This window comes from Lepisosteus oculatus, chromosome 8 (genome assembly GCF_040954835.1).
Source record: "Lepisosteus oculatus isolate fLepOcu1 chromosome 8, fLepOcu1.hap2, whole genome shotgun sequence".
Lineage (NCBI taxonomy): Eukaryota > Metazoa > Chordata > Actinopteri > Semionotiformes > Lepisosteidae > Lepisosteus > Lepisosteus oculatus.
This window is the reverse complement of record NC_090703.1, coordinates 6,470,102-6,489,132: the sequence shown is the minus strand read 5'-3', so window position 1 is coordinate 6,489,132 and position 19,031 is coordinate 6,470,102. Positions and strand designations below refer to the sequence as shown.

At 45.1% G+C, this 19,031-nt stretch overlaps 1 protein-coding gene across 2 annotated transcripts in view; it reads right to left on the bottom strand.

Moving 5' to 3' along the window:
* Positions 1 to 13,370, bottom strand: part of rcor1 (REST corepressor 1) — a 41,461-nt gene extending 28,091 nt beyond the window's left edge. Inside the window, exons 1-2 of one of the 2 annotated variants that reach the window (XM_015350553.2) lie at positions 12,921 to 13,370; positions 12,754 to 12,813 (exon numbers count right to left, since the gene is read on the bottom strand). In XM_015350553.2, coding sequence (XP_015206039.1) covers positions 12,754 to 12,813; positions 12,921 to 13,086 — 226 coding nt within the window. In that variant the 5' untranslated portion in view covers positions 13,087 to 13,370. The remainder of the gene's footprint in view (positions 1 to 12,753; positions 12,814 to 12,920) is intronic. The other variant, XM_015350554.2, reaches the window with a different exon arrangement.
* Between the last annotated feature and the right edge of the window lie 5,661 nt (positions 13,371 to 19,031).

The following is a 19,031-nucleotide window of genomic DNA, read 5'->3' as shown; positions in this document are numbered from 1 at the left end:
CTGACCCCTCTCCTCCCCCCTCCTCGCCGCCGGCCGGACCTGCAGCTGTCCGACGGGGGGGTGACTGTCCGACAGACAACCACACGCACAGCACGGTGCCGACAGGCGGAGAGAAACACTGCTCCCCTGCATAATGCATCTGGCCAATATGCTGTAGAAAACGTAGCGCTGCTCTATTCACCATTAAAGCACAGGCCACCAGGCTGGAGAACAGCCTCTACACAACGGCAGTGTGGAACAAACAGCTCCCTGTGCAACGCCACAGGACTCACTGCACCACTGCACTATGCACCATTGACTTAGACTACCATGGGTACCCCCCACCCCCACTACCAAATATTTATTGTTCTCTACAACGTATTTATTGTCCCGGTTGTTGGTATTTAGGAACCGTTTTGCGATGTACTCTCCACACTGTGTGGTGGTGTCTGCTGGGCATGTCCTGAGAGATCGGCGCAGGTATGAATCCCAGTGGACAGGTACATAAGGCAAAAGGCTCCTCTACCTAGAATTGATCTGGACGAGAGCAAGCAGACATCCCAGGGCTTCACACCTGGGGGATTTCTTCGAAACGAACAAAACCACTTACCAAAGGGCACAAGTGGAACACTGAAACCAGGAGGCATATTTTGTCCCCCACCAAAGGGCTGTGGGAGCAGGGGAGAAGCTCCCTAGCCATGCGGTTGAGGCCGATATATTCGCTTCTTTCAAGGGGCCGGATGAGATCCTGGAATCTCGAGTCAATGTTTTTGCTCACAGTCAAGTGCAAACACACCCTGGAATACTAATGCTTTCCACACACAGCCAGCCCGTATGTACGGGGGAGATGTGCAAGGACGCATGGCAAGCAAGACACAGAGAGAACGGACACGGGGCCCCTCGGACAGATGCAACCCGTACGGCAGACGCACAGGTACACAAGGCGCACGCACCCACACCGTCCTGATCCTCGGCTGCCCCAGGACCAGGCAGGAGCACACACAAACCAGTGCCACACAACCTCCCAACTATCAGGCTGCACCAGCAGCAGAAGATAAACAGCCGAGTGGAATGACTCCATTTCTGTCTTCAGCACAGTTTCGGTTATGAATGGCTACAGTTCAAGTTCAAAGAAAAAGAGGGCTGGATTAACAACTTGTGAAGACCGCCGTTGACGCATCAGGCAGAGCTGATACCACAAGCGTTAGTTACGGCAAAAACCATTGCCAGCACACTGGTACGACTGGTATTCTGGTACGACTGCCAGAAGAGGCCAAGGGGGGTTACCAAGCTAGCCCACACCAGCGTGGTGAACAGTGAGAACCGATTCCTCCCCCTGCTCTGCAGCCCTGCATGGAGCACACAGGCACAGCACAGCTGCCCAAGAAATTACCTGCCAACTTTACCCCGATTTTCTGCTTCTGCGAACACTCTGCAAGCCAAACTGAATTGCTAACAAGCCACAAAAACACAGGTGTTTAACGACAAGGAGAAATACATCGATTTCTTAGGGAATCATAACCAATTCATTGCTTCTCCCATCCAATGGTACAATTACCACTGCAATACAAGACGACGGCTTCCGTCCTACAATATGTTAACCTGTTAACCTAGGTTATTTACATTTTAGAATTGCCAATCACAGCAATCCCTCAAAAACATTTCAAAAGGCAAAAACCCATACAGCAAATTTAATTCCCATTTCTTTAACATCCAACTGGTTTCAGAACTCAAACATCTTCCCTCAAACACCTAGGCTTCACCTTACGGCAACACAGAACAGGACCCAAGTATGAAAAACATCATTCCTGGTTCATTATTCAACAGGAGGAAAACTAACACCCCCGGCTTATTTATGGTACAGTAATTAAAAGTGTCAGTCATTGGCGAATGTAGAAACATTAGGTGCAACCCTGCATTATACGCACTTAACACACAGTAAGACTTTACTATAGAAGGTTAAAATCCTCATCTGACAAGAGGCGAGCAAAGAAAAAACTCTGCAACACTTTATGAGAGCACAGCAATTAAGAGTGAAAATCTGCTAGGAATCGCTACACCGAGGGTTTACTGTATTTTTTCTTGTACCCACCCACTTGTGCATTTTTGACATCGTCCTCACAGGGGAGAATGAGGAAGAACTGGCAGCCTGCTCTCAGCTGATTAACGCCCCACGGGCAGCCCTGCCCTGTACCGGGGGGGCGGGGGCGGAGAGACAGCGGCACACGTACAGGAGTCCCCGGGGGGTGGGCAGCTTGTAGGAGGGTCCGCGACACCCAGCGGAGCACCTTCTCCAGCCAAGTCACTCTGCAGTGCGATTCTGCAGCCTGGCGGGTCAACCATCAGAAACTCCACAGTGGGAAGAGACAGAGAAACTGGCCATTACAAATTTGAAAAGAATATCTGTACCCATGGCCCTGTGCATCCAGAAGGTTTATATGAAGGGGAAGATGGTGGCAACTTAATTTTCTGTTTGCTCATTCGGGTTTTTCGTTTTCTTGCCGGCACACCAGGAGGGAAAGAGCCACGTCAGAGATCTCCCACATATTGTTGTAGTAGGTCTTTGCAGCAACGGGCTGGAGCCTGAGATCTCAGAAATAGAAATGCCTTAGGTGCCAACATCCAAAAACAGCCACGTCAAGTACATGTATCATCACAGACCCCCATTACCCAGAACATCTCATGGAGTAATGTGCTAAAAACCAGCTTCTTTATTGACAGCCTACATAATAAATAGTAATTAAATGTTAGCACTGTTAAAGGAAAGCAGCACAGTGGGAAAGGGCCACTTGGAAATCTTAACATGCACATCTACTTAATGTGCTTAGAAAGGCCATATTAAAATAAGCAACGTTAGCTAACAGTTCAACTGAGATGACAAAACCACGGTGGGCCTTTGCAAACATGCAGATACTTGGGCAAAAGGTCGCTAAAGTACTCATATGATAGTGGCGCCTTGTGGGGAATGCTGAAAAGTCCCACTGCAGAGGGGTGCCCTGTACCCTGGATTCCGTGTACAAGAGCTATCATTTCCCTCAGCTATCAGTAGAATGTGCTGGTCTTAAAGGCAACAGAGCATGGGAAGAAGAGGCAGCTATAAATGAGTGGCAGGGGAAAATGTATGAGATAATTAACTATGCTATAGTGTAAAACATGTAGAGTAAAGATGCACGTTGCAGGGGTCTACAGTCTGCAGTGGAACCCAATTAACCTCTGTGGCAGTGGAGCTCTCTCTGCAGTGAGAATCTCTTCACACAATTTAAATTACCAAACCGAATAACAAGCCGCGCCGCCGGTGTCACTTTGAGGAACGCCATCTCCCAGCTAGCAGGAGCGTCTCGGCCTGGCAGAGGAAGGGGAGAAAAGCCTCCGAAAGTAGCTGTCAGCCCAAGTGAGTGCCGGGACCACAGCAACTCGACCCCCCCACCCGACCCCTGAACACAGCGCTCACAGCACCCTTTTCTGTGCAAGGAAATCAGCTTAATTACTACACAGGACTCCAGATGAGGCTGAACAATATTGATTTCTTCCAAGGCAAATACGGAAAATTTCTAAAACAGGCAGCCAGCAGCACAGGCCGATAACTACATTTTCTCGGCAAGAATAACAGAATACTCATCACTCAGACAGGGTTTTCAGAAGCAGACTCAAGCTGCTGGTTTCCCCCTTCATATTTATAGTTTCTGCTACCAGCATGTAACACACTGTGCTTGACTGCGTCTTGAACTGTCCGATTTTCTTCGCAGTCTCTGACAATTCCATAATCTAGATGATCCCAATAAACTAGGGAGAGTAGCGGTCCTAATGCAGGTCCCCATCGTACACCACTAATTACATCACCCCCAATTCCTGTACATCAATCACTTCTCGATCCAAATTCATCATCTGGAACGCCGAATTTCCACTGCTTCCATTGAGGAACTTGATCAAACACATTGCTAAACCCAAAACATACCATACCATCACACTTTGGCCAGATCTCCTGTTGTTTTCAACCCCTGACTGTAAGGTTACAAATACAGGATTGGCTTTTTTGAGCAGAGACATTTCCCTCATCCATATGAAGTTGATATAATTCCATGCTGCCGCATTTAAGCTCTTGTAGCAAAGATGATTCATTCTTTCCTTCGGTGAGGTCTCTAAAAATCTCCGAGACAAAACAGGTTCAATCACATTCAACAAGTTGAAAGAGCAGCTTATCCACATGCCTGAATAGGAAAAGCTGCACTTACATTTTGAAGCAATAAACTTCACATGTATACCAGCATATCAGTTGTAATGAGGAAAACGGAAGGATGTCAACAATGATAAAAACAAGTGGAAACTTTACTGACACAGACCTTCATTCAATAAGCAAAACTCTTGCATGAAATATAGTGTATCTGTTAACATTAACTACACAACACATTAAAGGGTGCTGAGTATTAAGCACAGGGAACCCAAGACTTGCTTACTGTTCAGGTTTTTGTGTTCCTAGTCTGGGACTCCTCCTTCGGAAAACGGTTTAGAATCCACATGATCCGTCAGACATAATAAACGATTACCAGTCCCCCTCACTTGCCAGCTAACCCAACTGCAGCTCTGTATTTTTGTGCTATGATAAGGTGATGGGCAGCAAAGACAAGTAAGACCGCTGGACTAATATACCCCCACTTGACCCGACACCTGTACGTCCACCAAGACAAACAGTGGCCGATCACCCCAGTCAACCTCTAGACCAGATCGTTCCGATTCTTTTGAACTAGAGCAGCGGGGATTTGGAGGAAGAAAGCGCTCACTTCAGCAGAGTTTGTGGGACATTTTCTGTACAGACCGTGAAAGAAACTTTCTGCTGGAGGAACGGCGGTGTGGCTAGCACACAGTTTAAAAAAAAAAAACAGCGATCCTTCATTCCCCTCAGTGCGGGCACGAAAGCCAAAACGCTCCGGTTATCTGGCGAGAAAATACACCAACCCCTTGTGAAAATATGACTGAAGCCCGAGCAGACGATCAAAGGCCTCATCACCGTCCACCTGGTAGGAAGGGTCACTGGGGGTCCCTGCATCAATCCGCACAGCAGACACACATCAGAGAAAGCACGGTGCCCGGAGCAGGACAGGCCCGTGCATTATTAATGAGCAGGCTGCTGCAGAAGGGTACCTGACACTGCGCATCGCCGCCACCACCGCCAACACTACCCTAACCGGCACTGTGTGCAGCTGCCACTTTGAAGAGGAACAGAACATGTATTGGAATCCACCCCTAAAAACCCCACCGATAATATCCCAGACCCGTGCATGCCTGAAGGCTGATGCCCAGACAGCAGCGACAGGACTGAACCCTCTTGGGGGTCTCGCAGTATCAGAGGGGGAATCCCAATGGAGCCAGTCTCTGGACACAGAGCTGCTCACCCTGAGCACACGAGCTCAGAGCAGTCAGCGAGGCACAGCACAGACACCCAGCTGATTCTCACACACACACACACACACACACACACACACACAGTCTTGATTTCGGCTTGGAGTACCCGTCCTCGAGGAGATGGCACACTGCTCTTGCATGGGGGATGCCGGGCACACCAGCTGACTCTCGAAACACCAAGAAGACATGCAGTTGAAGTTCAACGTGATTGCTCTATACTTCTCCAGGTGGCATTTCAAGTGTACTTGACACTAGAGGGATTTGCCCCCACTTTCAAAAGCGCTGGCTCTATCGCCTATACAAAAGTGGAGCCAACTGTTCACAATGGGCCAAACAGCATCCTGCGATCTCAATGGCTACTCTAATGTGATGAGTCTTCTTTGCCCATAGGTCACAGTGGGTCAGGTGATTCGCTTGTCTAATTCCATTTACTCTACCCTGGCATTGTGTCACTGGAGGGTCTGCCTGCAGCGACAGCATCTCACCACCAGGTGGCAATCCCAACCCTCACCCAGGTGATCCAATAGCACATATACAGTACATAAAGAGATACAAACAGCCATGACCGTGATCGAAGATAAAGACCAGTAGCTCAGTCGTGCAGAAACAGCAACTCGCATTGCAAAAAGACGAGTTACATTTAATCTGCTATACCATGAAATTCAGCATATCCGAACCTGGCACAGAACAGTCTAATGAACTAGAAACAAAGGATTAAAGTAACAAAAATTGATGCTGTGAGCTCTGCCTTTTGCAGGTTTACAGTGCATGCTTTATATATATATATCTTTGCACTTAATGTCATTTTGTTTTCTATCCAACCATTGCGACACAACCACTTTGAATATCTCCCATGGATGTGTTTTAGACTGGGTTGGTTTAGTGTAAAAGGGCAACTAACAGCACTTCTAATACCGTCAGACCCTGACAGTAAACTGCCCTTTCAGAAGACAGGCTCCATTTACAGATCCACATGGACATCAAGAGCTGAAATAACTAGGACAAAAGAGGGTCTTCTTTTCCATATACTGCGGCAGACAAATAAAATGTTTGTAGGACCTTTGGATAAAGACTACATTACACAATATACAATGTCGACTTAGAAAAGTAAAAACAAAACCGAAATCACTCCTTCTCAAAAGGCGTTATCAGCTCAGACTCTTTTTTTTTTTATAATTGCCTCACACGAACCTTCACTTCCTCTTCAGAGAGACCCTGGCCCCACAAGCAGAACATATCTAGCATTCCATTAGCTCGGCGTGGCTGCCTGCCTCTGGGGTATCACTGCTCAGAAACTGGGCTCCTCTCTCCCCCTGTTCTGCAAGCAGCAGGCAGTAACCCACACCACGCCTGCTTCCCCAGACAGGCACCCCCCCATCACAGGCAAAACTCTTCCTTTACTGCCCGGAAGGGAGACTTTCTACAGAGCTACACTCCTGCTTCACCTATTCTACTTGTGCATGAATCATGACCGTTAATGTCTTAGCCCTTACTGAATTCAAGAACTCAACATCCTTCAACATGTTGCCAAAGCCCATCCAGTGGACAGCTTCTGGACCAACACTGAAATACAAACTAGAGGTCATGAGAGGAAGCAAAGCAGAAGTGCATTTAAACAAGAAGCCCTTTTTCTACCCTAAAGCGAGTGGGTGGAACAAGCTACCCAGCCATGTTGTTGAGGCTGATGCCCAGGCTTCCTTCGACAGATGTGATGGAAACAAGCTAGGTGGGCTAAATAGATTCCCCTCGTTTCTAACCATTATATTCTTACCAAACGGAATTTCAATGCAAAACCTTGCTTACAGCTTGTTCCATTTTATAAACGGGCTCCCCCTGGAGTTATTTCCAGTACAGTTCTTTACAAGACTCTCAGAAATCCTGAAGCAAAAGACCTGTCCTGCAAGAGGAAATCTCCTCTTCATCCATGCAGTTTTAACAGACTCGCTGCAGAGACTCCTGAAGGAACTGTGCGCATTCTCTAGCCCGGCTGTAGACCGAGACAGGCGTGGTTTGAAGCTGCCATGGCATCAGTAGGAAACAAGCAACAGCAGACCAAAAGCTCCTTTTAACTGCAACAACTTAAGACAGCAAGTACTGCTGTGCCGAAAGCACTTAGCTTATAAGTTTCAGCTTATTGAACACCTATGACTACTTATTTGCCCCAACAGGTTTATTTTCACTGTTTCTTTTACCGTAAACATGTAAGGACATTTCCTTTAATGTATTTTACCACCTGGTTATAAATAGAGTCAGTTAAGGAACGAAAGTGTTAGTGTTTGCCTGATATTAGTCTGATTTAGGGGTAGCTGTCGACACATCTGCTGCAGGGTGGAACTGGACTGAAAGCAGCCAACAGAATTCCAGCAGGAGTGAAGGCTGAACTTTTTATCAATGTGACCCCATTCTGAGCTCTCGTCTCAGGGGCTGCGATCTTGTGCGTCTTTGTGCTTGGGAACCCTTACCGCAGGGGCCCCAACTCATCACACGGTTAGTGAAGAGATTGGTCTTGTTCAGAGTTCGCCGATGTTTTCTTATAATGTTTTATGCCAAATCCCAAACGTGCTTTAGTAGACCACGTGAACACAAACTACACCTTGTCCAAGTGAAGAATTCAAAAAATAAGGAAAGAGATGTGAACAAATCCAGTAATTTGGTCTGACAACCAGTGGCAAGAGTCTTTAATAACTTCTGGTACACTGATTTGATTCCAATCTTATATGAACTTCTGGCCAAGAATCAAGAACTTCCCTTTAGTGTTAAAACGTAACAGGCTTAGATGAATAAAAACAAATGAGTGCATTATGACACAGCACAGGGCACTGTAACACCAACAGCAGTATTTCAGACACAAGAGAACCTAGAAACTCAAATGGCAAGTAACTTCCCTCTACACTGGGAAAGCTTTGAGTCATTCTCTCAATTGATACAACTAGTAAAGGTGCTCCCCTCGGTGCAGGTTGTGCTCTGTGATCTAGATGTTGCGGGTTCGAGTCCCGACCACATCATCAGCCAACTGGGACCAGGATTTCTCAAGTGCTCACAGCCGTGAGCCAAGACATGAAAATACACGACTTGGATTTCAGATTGACTAGTAGGAAAAGAAATCACTGGGCAAAAAAAAAAATTGTTCAAAAAGAAACGCTTCCAGGAGATTCACTTTCCCTTCACTCTTTCGTCAGCGTTATGTTGAACAGGTTTTGTGCTCAAGTCTACCTTAACGAAGCATTTCCTTGTTCATGACTAAACTGAAGACACACCTAACTTCCCCAGAACGAACTCCAGCTTACGAAGCACAGCCACCTTTACATCTCCAAAGGGAAGCGGTCTTCTACTGAACTGTAGAATGGCTTACAAAAGTTCTTATAAATATGTTAAATCACTACTTTAAAATGTGAAGTTCCCCATGCACTGCCCCTCAGGTTATTTTAACTACATGATTAACCTGCTGCACTTGTGTTAGAGGCAGGCTAATTCTGCTTTCCTATACCTACAGCCCTTTTGCAACAACTTTCCCGAAACAGTTTGAGACTGTGCTCACAATGAAAAGGAGTCCTGCAGTAGCATACTGTAGTATTGTTAAGAGCATACTAGTAACGTGCATTATATTGACCAGCTCAGTAAAGAACCTACCCTCCTTTGCGAATGACATTAGCACCCTCCCCGTACTGAAAGACCAAGCTCTCACTTACACCTGTACTCTCACATCCCCTATACCATATACTGTATGCCTGTTTGCTTACCCTCGCCTTGATGAACAAGCAAATGAGTTCTGCACAGCAGAGAAAAAGCAACTTGGTATCAGAACTTAGAAAACCGTAAAGGTCATTCACAGCACAGAGCGAGTTTTTTTTCCCAAAGCAGACATTTTTCCTTTGGAGTTGATTGCTGTCAGGATGCCTTTTTACACTGAACAGCTTCAGCTGGAGTCACAACCATGAGCCTCAGAAAGACCTCTTTTTGCTTTACTTACTGCCCACACTACAGGGCATCCCAGCCACTGGAGGCGGGGTTGAAGAAAAGCGACTCTACCCCCATCACAAAGTACCAGAAGGCTACAGGAGGTGCCACAACAGAAGTGCACACATCTCCGCACACAAAGTGGAAGGGACAGCTGTCTCATGACATCTTGGGCGGACAGTTGTTTCACGAGTTCATCTGGCTTCCTCCCTTCATCATTCTAACAGCGGTGTGGAATTCTTTACACAAAAGGACCATGCGTTAGGAACACCGACAAAACTGCCTTTTCCCCCAATCCACTTCTCCACCCACACCAGGCAGGCACACAGACGGACAATCTCGCGTTTCTCCAGCTCTGAATATGTAAATGGACAAATGGCACAGAAACTAGCTGTGCTTTTTAGAGGAGCTCATCTTACAACGCTATTAAGAGATGCTCCAACATAGTCAATAAGAGTTCAGTGATCAATTTGTTCCATTAAGCCACCCAGACAGCAGACTACTTCGGACTAGGAAAAAAAAAAGGCTGTAACTGGGTCTGCCACAACACTAAGAAACAGAAAGTGTTGCGTTTAGCCTGCCTGCACTCCAGCTAGATTTAAATGAGACAGTTCCACTCATCAGGGAGCTCTCCCACCTGAGTCACTGGACAGCAGCAGAGGAACCTACACACACAGCTCTGCACCTCAACAGCCCTTGCCCTGGCCCAACAGCAGCTAGGCGGGTGACTGGCGCAGTTTACTCATCCTACAAAATAATCCTCAAGGAGCGTACGCGTGTGCCAAATATCACTGTGTAGGCTGCAGGCATGATAGTCCATGTTTGTGTTGGTCACCGGTTTGGTCACAAATTGGACAGGAGGCAAACGGAAGAAATAGGGTAACCCTTGTTCCAAAGCAAAACTATGAATGTGCACTGCTCGTCAAATTACTGCCTTAAGTATGGTTTTAACACATACCCAAATCTTTTAAGATATTGAAACTCTCAGATCAACAACTTACATACCTCGCCGCACTAGGGCATATCTCCAAACACTTCACAATCATCGCTAAGATCTGATTACATCGTTACATATTTCATACATTGACAATCCCCCCCCCCACCGGTCAGTGCACTTGAGACAAGCAACACAATGCAATGGTTTGGATCCCACATGAACGGGGGCGACACACAGGTGGAATCCATTATACTCTTCCGAGAGACGCCTGCGATTCTCCCCAGCAGCAACACTCCTTCCTCCAGCCGAACAGCTAAACTAATTGTGAATTCTCCTCGGCAGGAACACACGACGCGCAGCCACAGACCCACCACGTTTCTGAAACACCTCCGAGACGGATGAAACCTCAGACTACCGCTGATCAAATCACTGGTAGAAAGGAGGGGTGTTGTAATCGATTTTCTAGAGAGTAAGCGCTGCGACCGTATCAGCAGCAGACACAAAGCTGATTACGAGCAGAGGGTGGGAAAAGAAATAGCTGGAGAAGTTAGCGCCACTGATCAGAAGCGACTAGAATTGACACAAAAGATTGGGGAAGTGGCGAGGCAGGAAAATGACTCAAATTAGGGTCGAACTCTTCTGCTCACCACACTTAGTAAAATACTTTATATTTCCCGACTGCCAGCTGCATACAAATATCGGCTACAAAAGTTCACGTAGTTTATACTGTGCAGGGATTGTCTAATTATTCGGAAAAAACAACGAGTGCTATGCCACAGCGGTTAGCTCACAGATCTGAAGTACTGTAATACCTTACTTTCCAGGCCTAGGGGGCAGTATGACAAAATACCAGCCTGTCTGAAACAAGATTTTCTGAGAAGTAAGGCTACATCAGGATTTGTGAACCTAGGAAAGGAAAATCCTTTGTCATTTCGTTGCTTGTGAAATGAGGAAGTTTCTGCTTTCAACTTAATTTATTCCATTTTCGCCTCGCCCCCCCCACCACCACACCACACCACACACACACCTCACTCCTATCTTTCAGTTCAGGTAGGCTCAGGAACACAGGCGCACAGGAATCAGGCGACACCTCTTTCAATTTCTTACTCAACGTGCAAATTGCTTTACCCCTGATATTCACGACTCCTTTTTCCACACACACACCCCCCCAAGTCAGAGCCGCTGGCGGAGAGGGGGCACCACGAGCAGGGACGCAAACGAGGGACAAAATCAGCCCACCCTTTGTTTTCTGTCATGTTGCTCAAGGCATCCGCGCACACACACACACATGACGAGAGGCTGGCTGGCTGCACACGGCCGAAGACTTGATATAGCCACAAATGCAACAGCGACGAGAAAGACCAGGTAGTTTACAGGAGGAAACCGCACAGCGAGTATACCCCCGGGCCCCAGTCTCCTCAGGGTGCACACTCCGCTCACAGCATCACATACGCCTTTGTCTTTCAACGGTGTTACTTGGAACAGGTGAAACCCGGGCGCTTGCAAGAAGACGGAACCCCCAACTCTCATGCACAGTCCAGCGCAGTTCCCCCACACCACCCAGTCAAAATGTTTTTTTTAAATCGTTCTGCTGCCGAGGGAGAAAGCGCCCTCGGCCATCGTTCAACACCCCGAAGTTCGCCCGAGCAGATCCGGGTTTTAATATTTCACTTGATCTCCCCCCACCCACCCAGAACACAGCGTCGGAACTTGAGGCAGAAACCGAACTGTGCATGGCGTTCTCTCCTGCACAAATACACTATTGCAATATCTGTTCGTTGTTGGGTTTGTGTGTGTGTGGGGGGGGATCATATGCGTGGATGTAGAGGTCTGAGATGGAGCTAATTCATCCCGACTGTAAAACTAACCCAGCGAAGCGCTGTCTTTGTGTTGGGGAGGAGGGCATGGGGAGGAGGGGGGGGCGGCGGCGGCGGCGGAGGAGGAGGAGGAAAATGGGAAAACTGGGACGCAAAGTTTTCCCGAATAAAAGAGATCTTCGCTGACGGCGAGGGTGAGCCCGCACCGAGATGACCAAACAACCAAAACAGAAACCCGACGGTGGGCACGCGTGGAATTAGCCATCACGATTCCTGTGAAGTCTGAACAGGCACGTTTGCAGAACACGTTTTCGCTGCTTGCAGTTCGCAAGTTTGAACAGCAGGGGCGAGCATTAAAAGTTAGAACATCTATTTATTTTTATTATTCCCGGATAATTCCCTTTTCGCCCACCACCCCCTCTCTTATTCCGTGTTCTGAAGCATTACGACATTCTTGACCTTCGGAGCGGACAACAGTTTAGGGTAAACGGGGGTTTCATTCTCTATCGCGAAGAATAAAAAAAAAAGAAACGCCTATGAAGTATAAAGTGCGACTCCCTCACCAGCCCACTGCTGATGAATGGCTGTGTTTGAGGCTACCAACACTCGCCAGTCACAATTTAATCAGTTTTAGCCGAGCACAACACAAAAACGCCAACTCACCAGGGTCGTACTCGGGCACCGTGGCTTGGTACTGGGGTCCCACCCGCATGCCTCCTGCACCTAAAAAGTATGCACAACCCCGTCACAAGGCGCAGTATCCTTTTCAACAACCGCAGTAACACAACTTCTCCGGGAGGGTGTTCGAGGCTATCATCCTGTTGACCTACCGTGCTCATCATCACTGGAGGAACCCGAGCTTCCTTCTTCCCAGGAGTTACTACTGTTCCCGTTTGGTGCAAAACTTTTACTATTGCTGGCATTGTTAGCTGCAGAATTTCTCCCCCTCCTCTTCCCAGACACCTCCGAAGACCCCTTCTCTATCATTGCCGGCATTTGTGTTTTTTTTTTAACCCTATTTAAAAATATATGCAGATGTATATAAATATATACGGCGATGTAATTCTTAAAAGCGTTACGGTAATTCCACCTAGTTTAATTCCCAATTTGGACTATTTCTAACGATAGCCGATTTGATTATTTAGAAGCTCGGAGATGCACTTTCGATGTTAATTTTCATATCCTGCGGAGGTTTCTGATTGGAACAGACCGCATCGAAAAAGACTTAAACTTTCCAGGTTCATCTCAAACCAAGAGCTCTGCTCCTCGCTCTGCACTGCCACTAACGCCGCCTGACTGAGCCACTTAATCAACCTAACCGGACCATCCTGTAGGCACCGCCCTCGCTGGCTGCTCATTGGGCGAAATCCCTTTTTTCAGCGACTACTTGCGATCCGATTGGCTCTCCCGTCAGTCACTTTGCTCTGGTCTCCACGCTTCCGTCGTTAGGGTAGGTGGGCCGGCACCCGTACGTGGGGTTTGTGGTGGTGGTGACGGGGGGAGAGATTCAACGCCCAAGAGCCATCAGTATGAGACAGTAGTCGGGAGTTTTTTTTTTTAAATGTCTCTTACTCCCCCTTCATCTGTTAATTAAACGTGTTTAGATATTTGGATGCCGTTTTTTTTTGGCAAACAGTAGCCTATTGTCTATACTCTGACTCAATATAAAATGCGAATTCGACCGTCAAGTCGTCATTGTCGACTTTTAAATGAGACTCGTTTAAAATAAAGATCATAGAATTAACTCGCTCCGCAAAAAACATCTGGTGTTAATTGTATAAGAATATAGTGGTCCTCAAAGGTTTCATGATGTACACATATAGACTTGCTGAAGCCTTTTCACCGTCCACAAAATGCAAACCTAGTGGGGAGGTGTATATTGAACTTCTTCTAAACCTTTTTTGAAAAACAAGTTTTCAAAATGTCCCAATCTTGTGTCGCCAGTACTCGAGTGGTATTTTTAAAGTATGCACTTGAGGCTCCAGGCGCTGTATTTGTGTAGCTGCGTATACATGGTAGTCACCTTTCGTTTTTATTCGTTAGTCGTTAGCTAATTAAATAGATTCAAACTAGAATCCCCTAAAACCGACTACAGTAGCTCTACTGCTCCATCTGTCCCACAGCCTATTATCAAACGACGTCGTGATGGTGTCCAATAGCAGTTTGCAACTGCGCCAACTAGGTCTTTCAAATCCCAGCGTTTTAAATCGGTTAACAAGAGATTGCTTCTGCAGATATTTAAAGGCATTATTTTTTTCATTGCCTGCGAAATTAAATTAGCATGCCTTACATTAATACGGTGTTGGGTGATTTACAGTGAAGTTAATGTTAAAAAAAAACATTTTTTTGTCATTTTTATTCTTGCGATTACAAACCCCGTTTTGTCTACCAGACTCTTTCAAACCGCCTGCTTGTTTAGGTTGTAACGTAATCAGTTAAACGGCTCAAAAACGAGAAGATCCCCTTATCGTCACATAAACACCGACAAACGACATGTTGTGAAGGGATGAAATCGACACCATTTTACGAGTTGAAACGACACCAATTGTTTCAAAGAGAGCATGAAACACAATGGAGGGGTCACGTTAGTCTGCCCCGCTACTGTTCGGTATTATATCGTCCTCTTACCGAGTTGGCTCAATGTCCATTACTTATGGACAGCGATATTCTTCAAAAGCTTTCCACTGCCAGCTTTATTTCATTTTAATTTTGATACCATCTACGTTTTTTTTTTTGTAAACACTACTTGCTGGTCGTTTGCATTTTATCCAGACATAGCAAGCATCAAATTTGTCAACTTTAGTCGATTGTTCGCCGTAGATCTTTACAGCTGAAACGTTTAACAGTCTTTTACAACATAAACATATCATGAACAAAGATGATCCAACGCACTTTCTCACCCAGCTGATATTTCATAGACCAGAAAACACACAATAGTTTTCCCCCGTGATGATGATAAGCAGAGGCTATCCCAGGTGAAAAAAAAAACATGCGTGATACCCACAATGTTGGCATAGGCAATATCAGCTTTCCAAACTTACACCAGCATAATCGTAGTTAATTATAATTTATTTTAGAAATATTCCACCGAAAATAGTTTAGTAACTTTACACTTGTGATGGCAGGAAATTTCTAATTTTAACCCAAGCTTCCCAAAAGCCTTACCAGGAAGGCCAGGCTAAGATTACTTTATAGAAGTCCCCACCTTAGCAAAAAGCGTCTTTTTATGACTTTTGGAGAGGGGGACATATAAAATCCAGTGTCATAGGCTAGCCATAGTCTGGTAATTTTGAATAAGACACGTTTATGAGACCTAAGAAATTGAACCATACAAACTTTGTACTACTGCTACTGAATACTATAAATCACAGGGCCCTAAAAAAATAAAAAGGGGGGTCAAAACCTCTTTCTGTAATGTGTGGGGTTAATCCAGCATCCCTTCTCTAGAGTGAGCTGAACTTGTTGCTATATTGAGGAGGCGAAGCCTGTTCTCACAGCTCCCCTTAAACGGGAGGAAGTGAGCTACAGAGAGCCTTCAGAACAGAGGCTTCTGTGGTGAAGCTGTGTGCTCTGTCAGTGCAGGTAGGCTGGGGGCAGGGCTGCGTTTCAGTCCTCGTACGTCACTCACCGCTGCGATCGCTTGCACCTCCTAACACTGCTGCTGGAACAGACCTCCCTCTTTCGTCCCAAAACGCACACACACATTAACGTTGTCATCACACGTACGGTAAGCCGATTCACCAGCTCCCTCTCTGTCTGTTGTAGTACTCCTTCTGCCCATGTCTGACTTCAGTGGGTTCTGGTTTATCCCTCGTTTCAGTAGGTCCCTGTACTTACTGCACTATGTCATGTAGTTGCAATAGCCTGTGAAATGTGATTGCATAAACTGTGATTATTATTTTTTTTGGAAGCCGTCTTAGAGAGGAGCTTCGCTGCAATAAAAAAAATATTTACTTGGCTCCCAGGATCCAATGAACAGACCTGACATGAATCATGACAGTGTCTTATAGCTTAATACACACAGGAATGATCGCAGAGGTTCAGACATCACGTGGTGCAGAAGAAATTAGACATTAGACAATGTCCTAACAAATGTTGTTTCAGTTTCTCTGTTTGACTGCATTCTGAGTGATAATTGAGTGAAAAGCCTAGGAGGAAACCAAAGAACTTTGTCTCTTGAGTATATCCCTTTGATCAAGTGAGAGAAGTGGTTTGCAGTAGGCTGCTGCGTGCAGACTGGACAGTTACCCTGTACATCTTTCCATTCCAGTGTTGAGCATGAAGAGAACCTTATTAACCTCATCACTTATCCCCCTAACCTTTGCCACGACAGTCTGCAGTCTATGACTGTTTAAGTCAAGCAATCTCATCCCTCCTTCTCAAGACTAGCCAAGACTAGGTTTCTGTATAGAGATGTCTTCCGTTTGTCACATTAAGCCCTTTCCTCATGTCTGAAGTACATATTTCAAAGAGAGTGAAAAAACTATCGGTTCCAATAAAACAGGTCAGAGGTTAAGTAACACACACTTTAGTTGTAGGCTAATGATAATATACTGTACTCTTTAACCCCTACATTAGAACTGGTTACTAAAAACTGATAAGGTATTTTAATATAATTCAGCACTAAGCACTTAACTAAGGCTGTGATTATTATTAAATTCAGGGAAGTTTTACAACACTACAGTGTCTACACAAAGAACGCGTTTTTATATTTAAGAAATACAACAATTTCAAAATTTCCCAGAAGTAATCTTTCAAGACAATTAAAACTAAAAGCTAGGATTCTGTATTAGACACAAATAATTTTTTTTTTCATTGGTAACACAGAAAATGTTATGGCATGTGTTTATTTAAATAATCGATTATGGTGACATCCCGTACATGCATGCTGCCACAACTGACTCAGGAACACCAAGCTTTCTGTCATGAAGCACTGAAATGTATGACAAATCCCTGCAAACTGTATAAGCAAGTAGTGTGGACATCTCTTTCATCAAGTACAGAGAAACGCAGGATTAATCTTGTGCACAAAGTGGTTCTGGGGAAATTTCCAACTTACCTTAGGACTAGCAAACCCATATGAATTAAGATCTCAGTCAATATTATAGGTTCCAGTTCCAAAGATATGTACAATATACAGAAAATAAATGGATATTTTGCTCCATGGTCTTGGAGTTGTCTTCACGAAGGCTGCCTGAACTTAAAGCAGTTGAGGGATTTCGGCATGTAAGGTGTTGACGAATCCACTGGTTTTAAATGACATATTGCCATAGTCTGTTCAGTAATATGTTCCTTTAACACATGCAAACATTCAGAGGCAAATCTGTGTGGACGATGTAGCAAAACAAAGCATGCGTGCTCTGACTGCTTAGGAAAATATAAGACAATAAGACTTGGTTTCAGACATAAGATGAACTATAGTTTATTAAGAGCCATTTATTAGAGTTAGTTGTGCAAGGTATTCCTTTTTAAAATGATCATGATGTGGGTGGAAATAGTTTAATGTAATCAGTTACAAGATCTCTATATAATGTGTATAGTTACAAAGGAGCAAGTAAAGATTTATCCTTTTACTTTAGTAATACACTCACTGTGTAAAATATACACTATCGCTCCAAATTAAATTCCCCCAATTTCTTACTGAATTAAAGAAGTAATTCCTTAAGTAACCTTTCCTAACACTACCAACAGTTTCTGGTATCTTCTGATGTTACCATGCTGAAAATTGATTTAGCACATAATTATTTGCTGAAATCTTTCATTTTGTTTCCTTCCAGTCCTGCGCAGGTATAAGTCATGACTACGAATCTGAAACACGAGCAGGGGCTCCAAAGACCAGAGCAAGGTGCTCATAGGTGCTCCCTGTGCCCCAGGCTAACTGCTTACATTTATTAAACCTGTTTTAGCAATTCCCGTTTAAACAAAGGCAAAACCACTCACACACATTTTTGGTGCAGTGCATGATTCATTTTCAGTAGCAACACAACAGAAAAAAAGGGATTACAGCACAGTGCAGGAGCAGACAGCACTGATAGAGCAATAGTCTTCACCTCACACAAATACATGCAGTTGCTCTTTTTCCCAGTATACAGTTTTCTAATGACGCTTACTCACAACGCTACCCCAAGTCTGGGTGTTTGCCCGTTCCTTATACAAACCCAGTACGCTGGAAATATTTGGTAGCTTATTGCCAATCACCTTAAATAACGTAAGACACAATAACTGTAACACAACAATATCTCCCTACCTCTGTTTCATAAAAAATGGTGTTTGTGGTCACAAGTGTCAACAACACATTCTTTCAAAATGACATAAAGAATCGTCCTTTTTTTTTACAGTTCATAATAATCTTTCATCCTTTTTAAACTGACAGAGCAAGCGAGGGTCTGTCTCGGTGGTACAGCACTCCAGTGCTCCACCCGAAGCTGGTGGAATAAAGGCCCCAGTGCATGAAAAGAGAACGCTGCAGACTGCCCAAGGTCCCTCGAGACAGAACAATCCCAGCAACCTTGGACAGCAAGACACTTTCCTGCCTGAAAACAAGGTTTTTTTTTTTAAATTGTAGAAATCAATCAAATTACAGTACATCATATTTAACCTTCAGTTACGTGGTATGTAGTGACAATGGTGCATACGTTTTTAATGATACATTTTAGAGTTTTATCACACTGCCTGTTCAATGTAGCATATTATTTCTCTTACTTTTTTCTTCTTCATCATCATCATTATCATCACCACCATGCTTTATATTTAAACAGATGGGAGGCACAATTCTTTCCTCCAAATGAGTCTCAAGCAGATCTCTGAATTTATTTTTCCTCAGGTGTTCTGCCATTGTCATCCATTTGCTGAACCTCTCATACTCCCCCAGTTTGTTTAGGTGTCCCGTTCACTGCACGCTGCTTATCATTAATCCTGTCTGCACTGACCCGGAGGGTGGG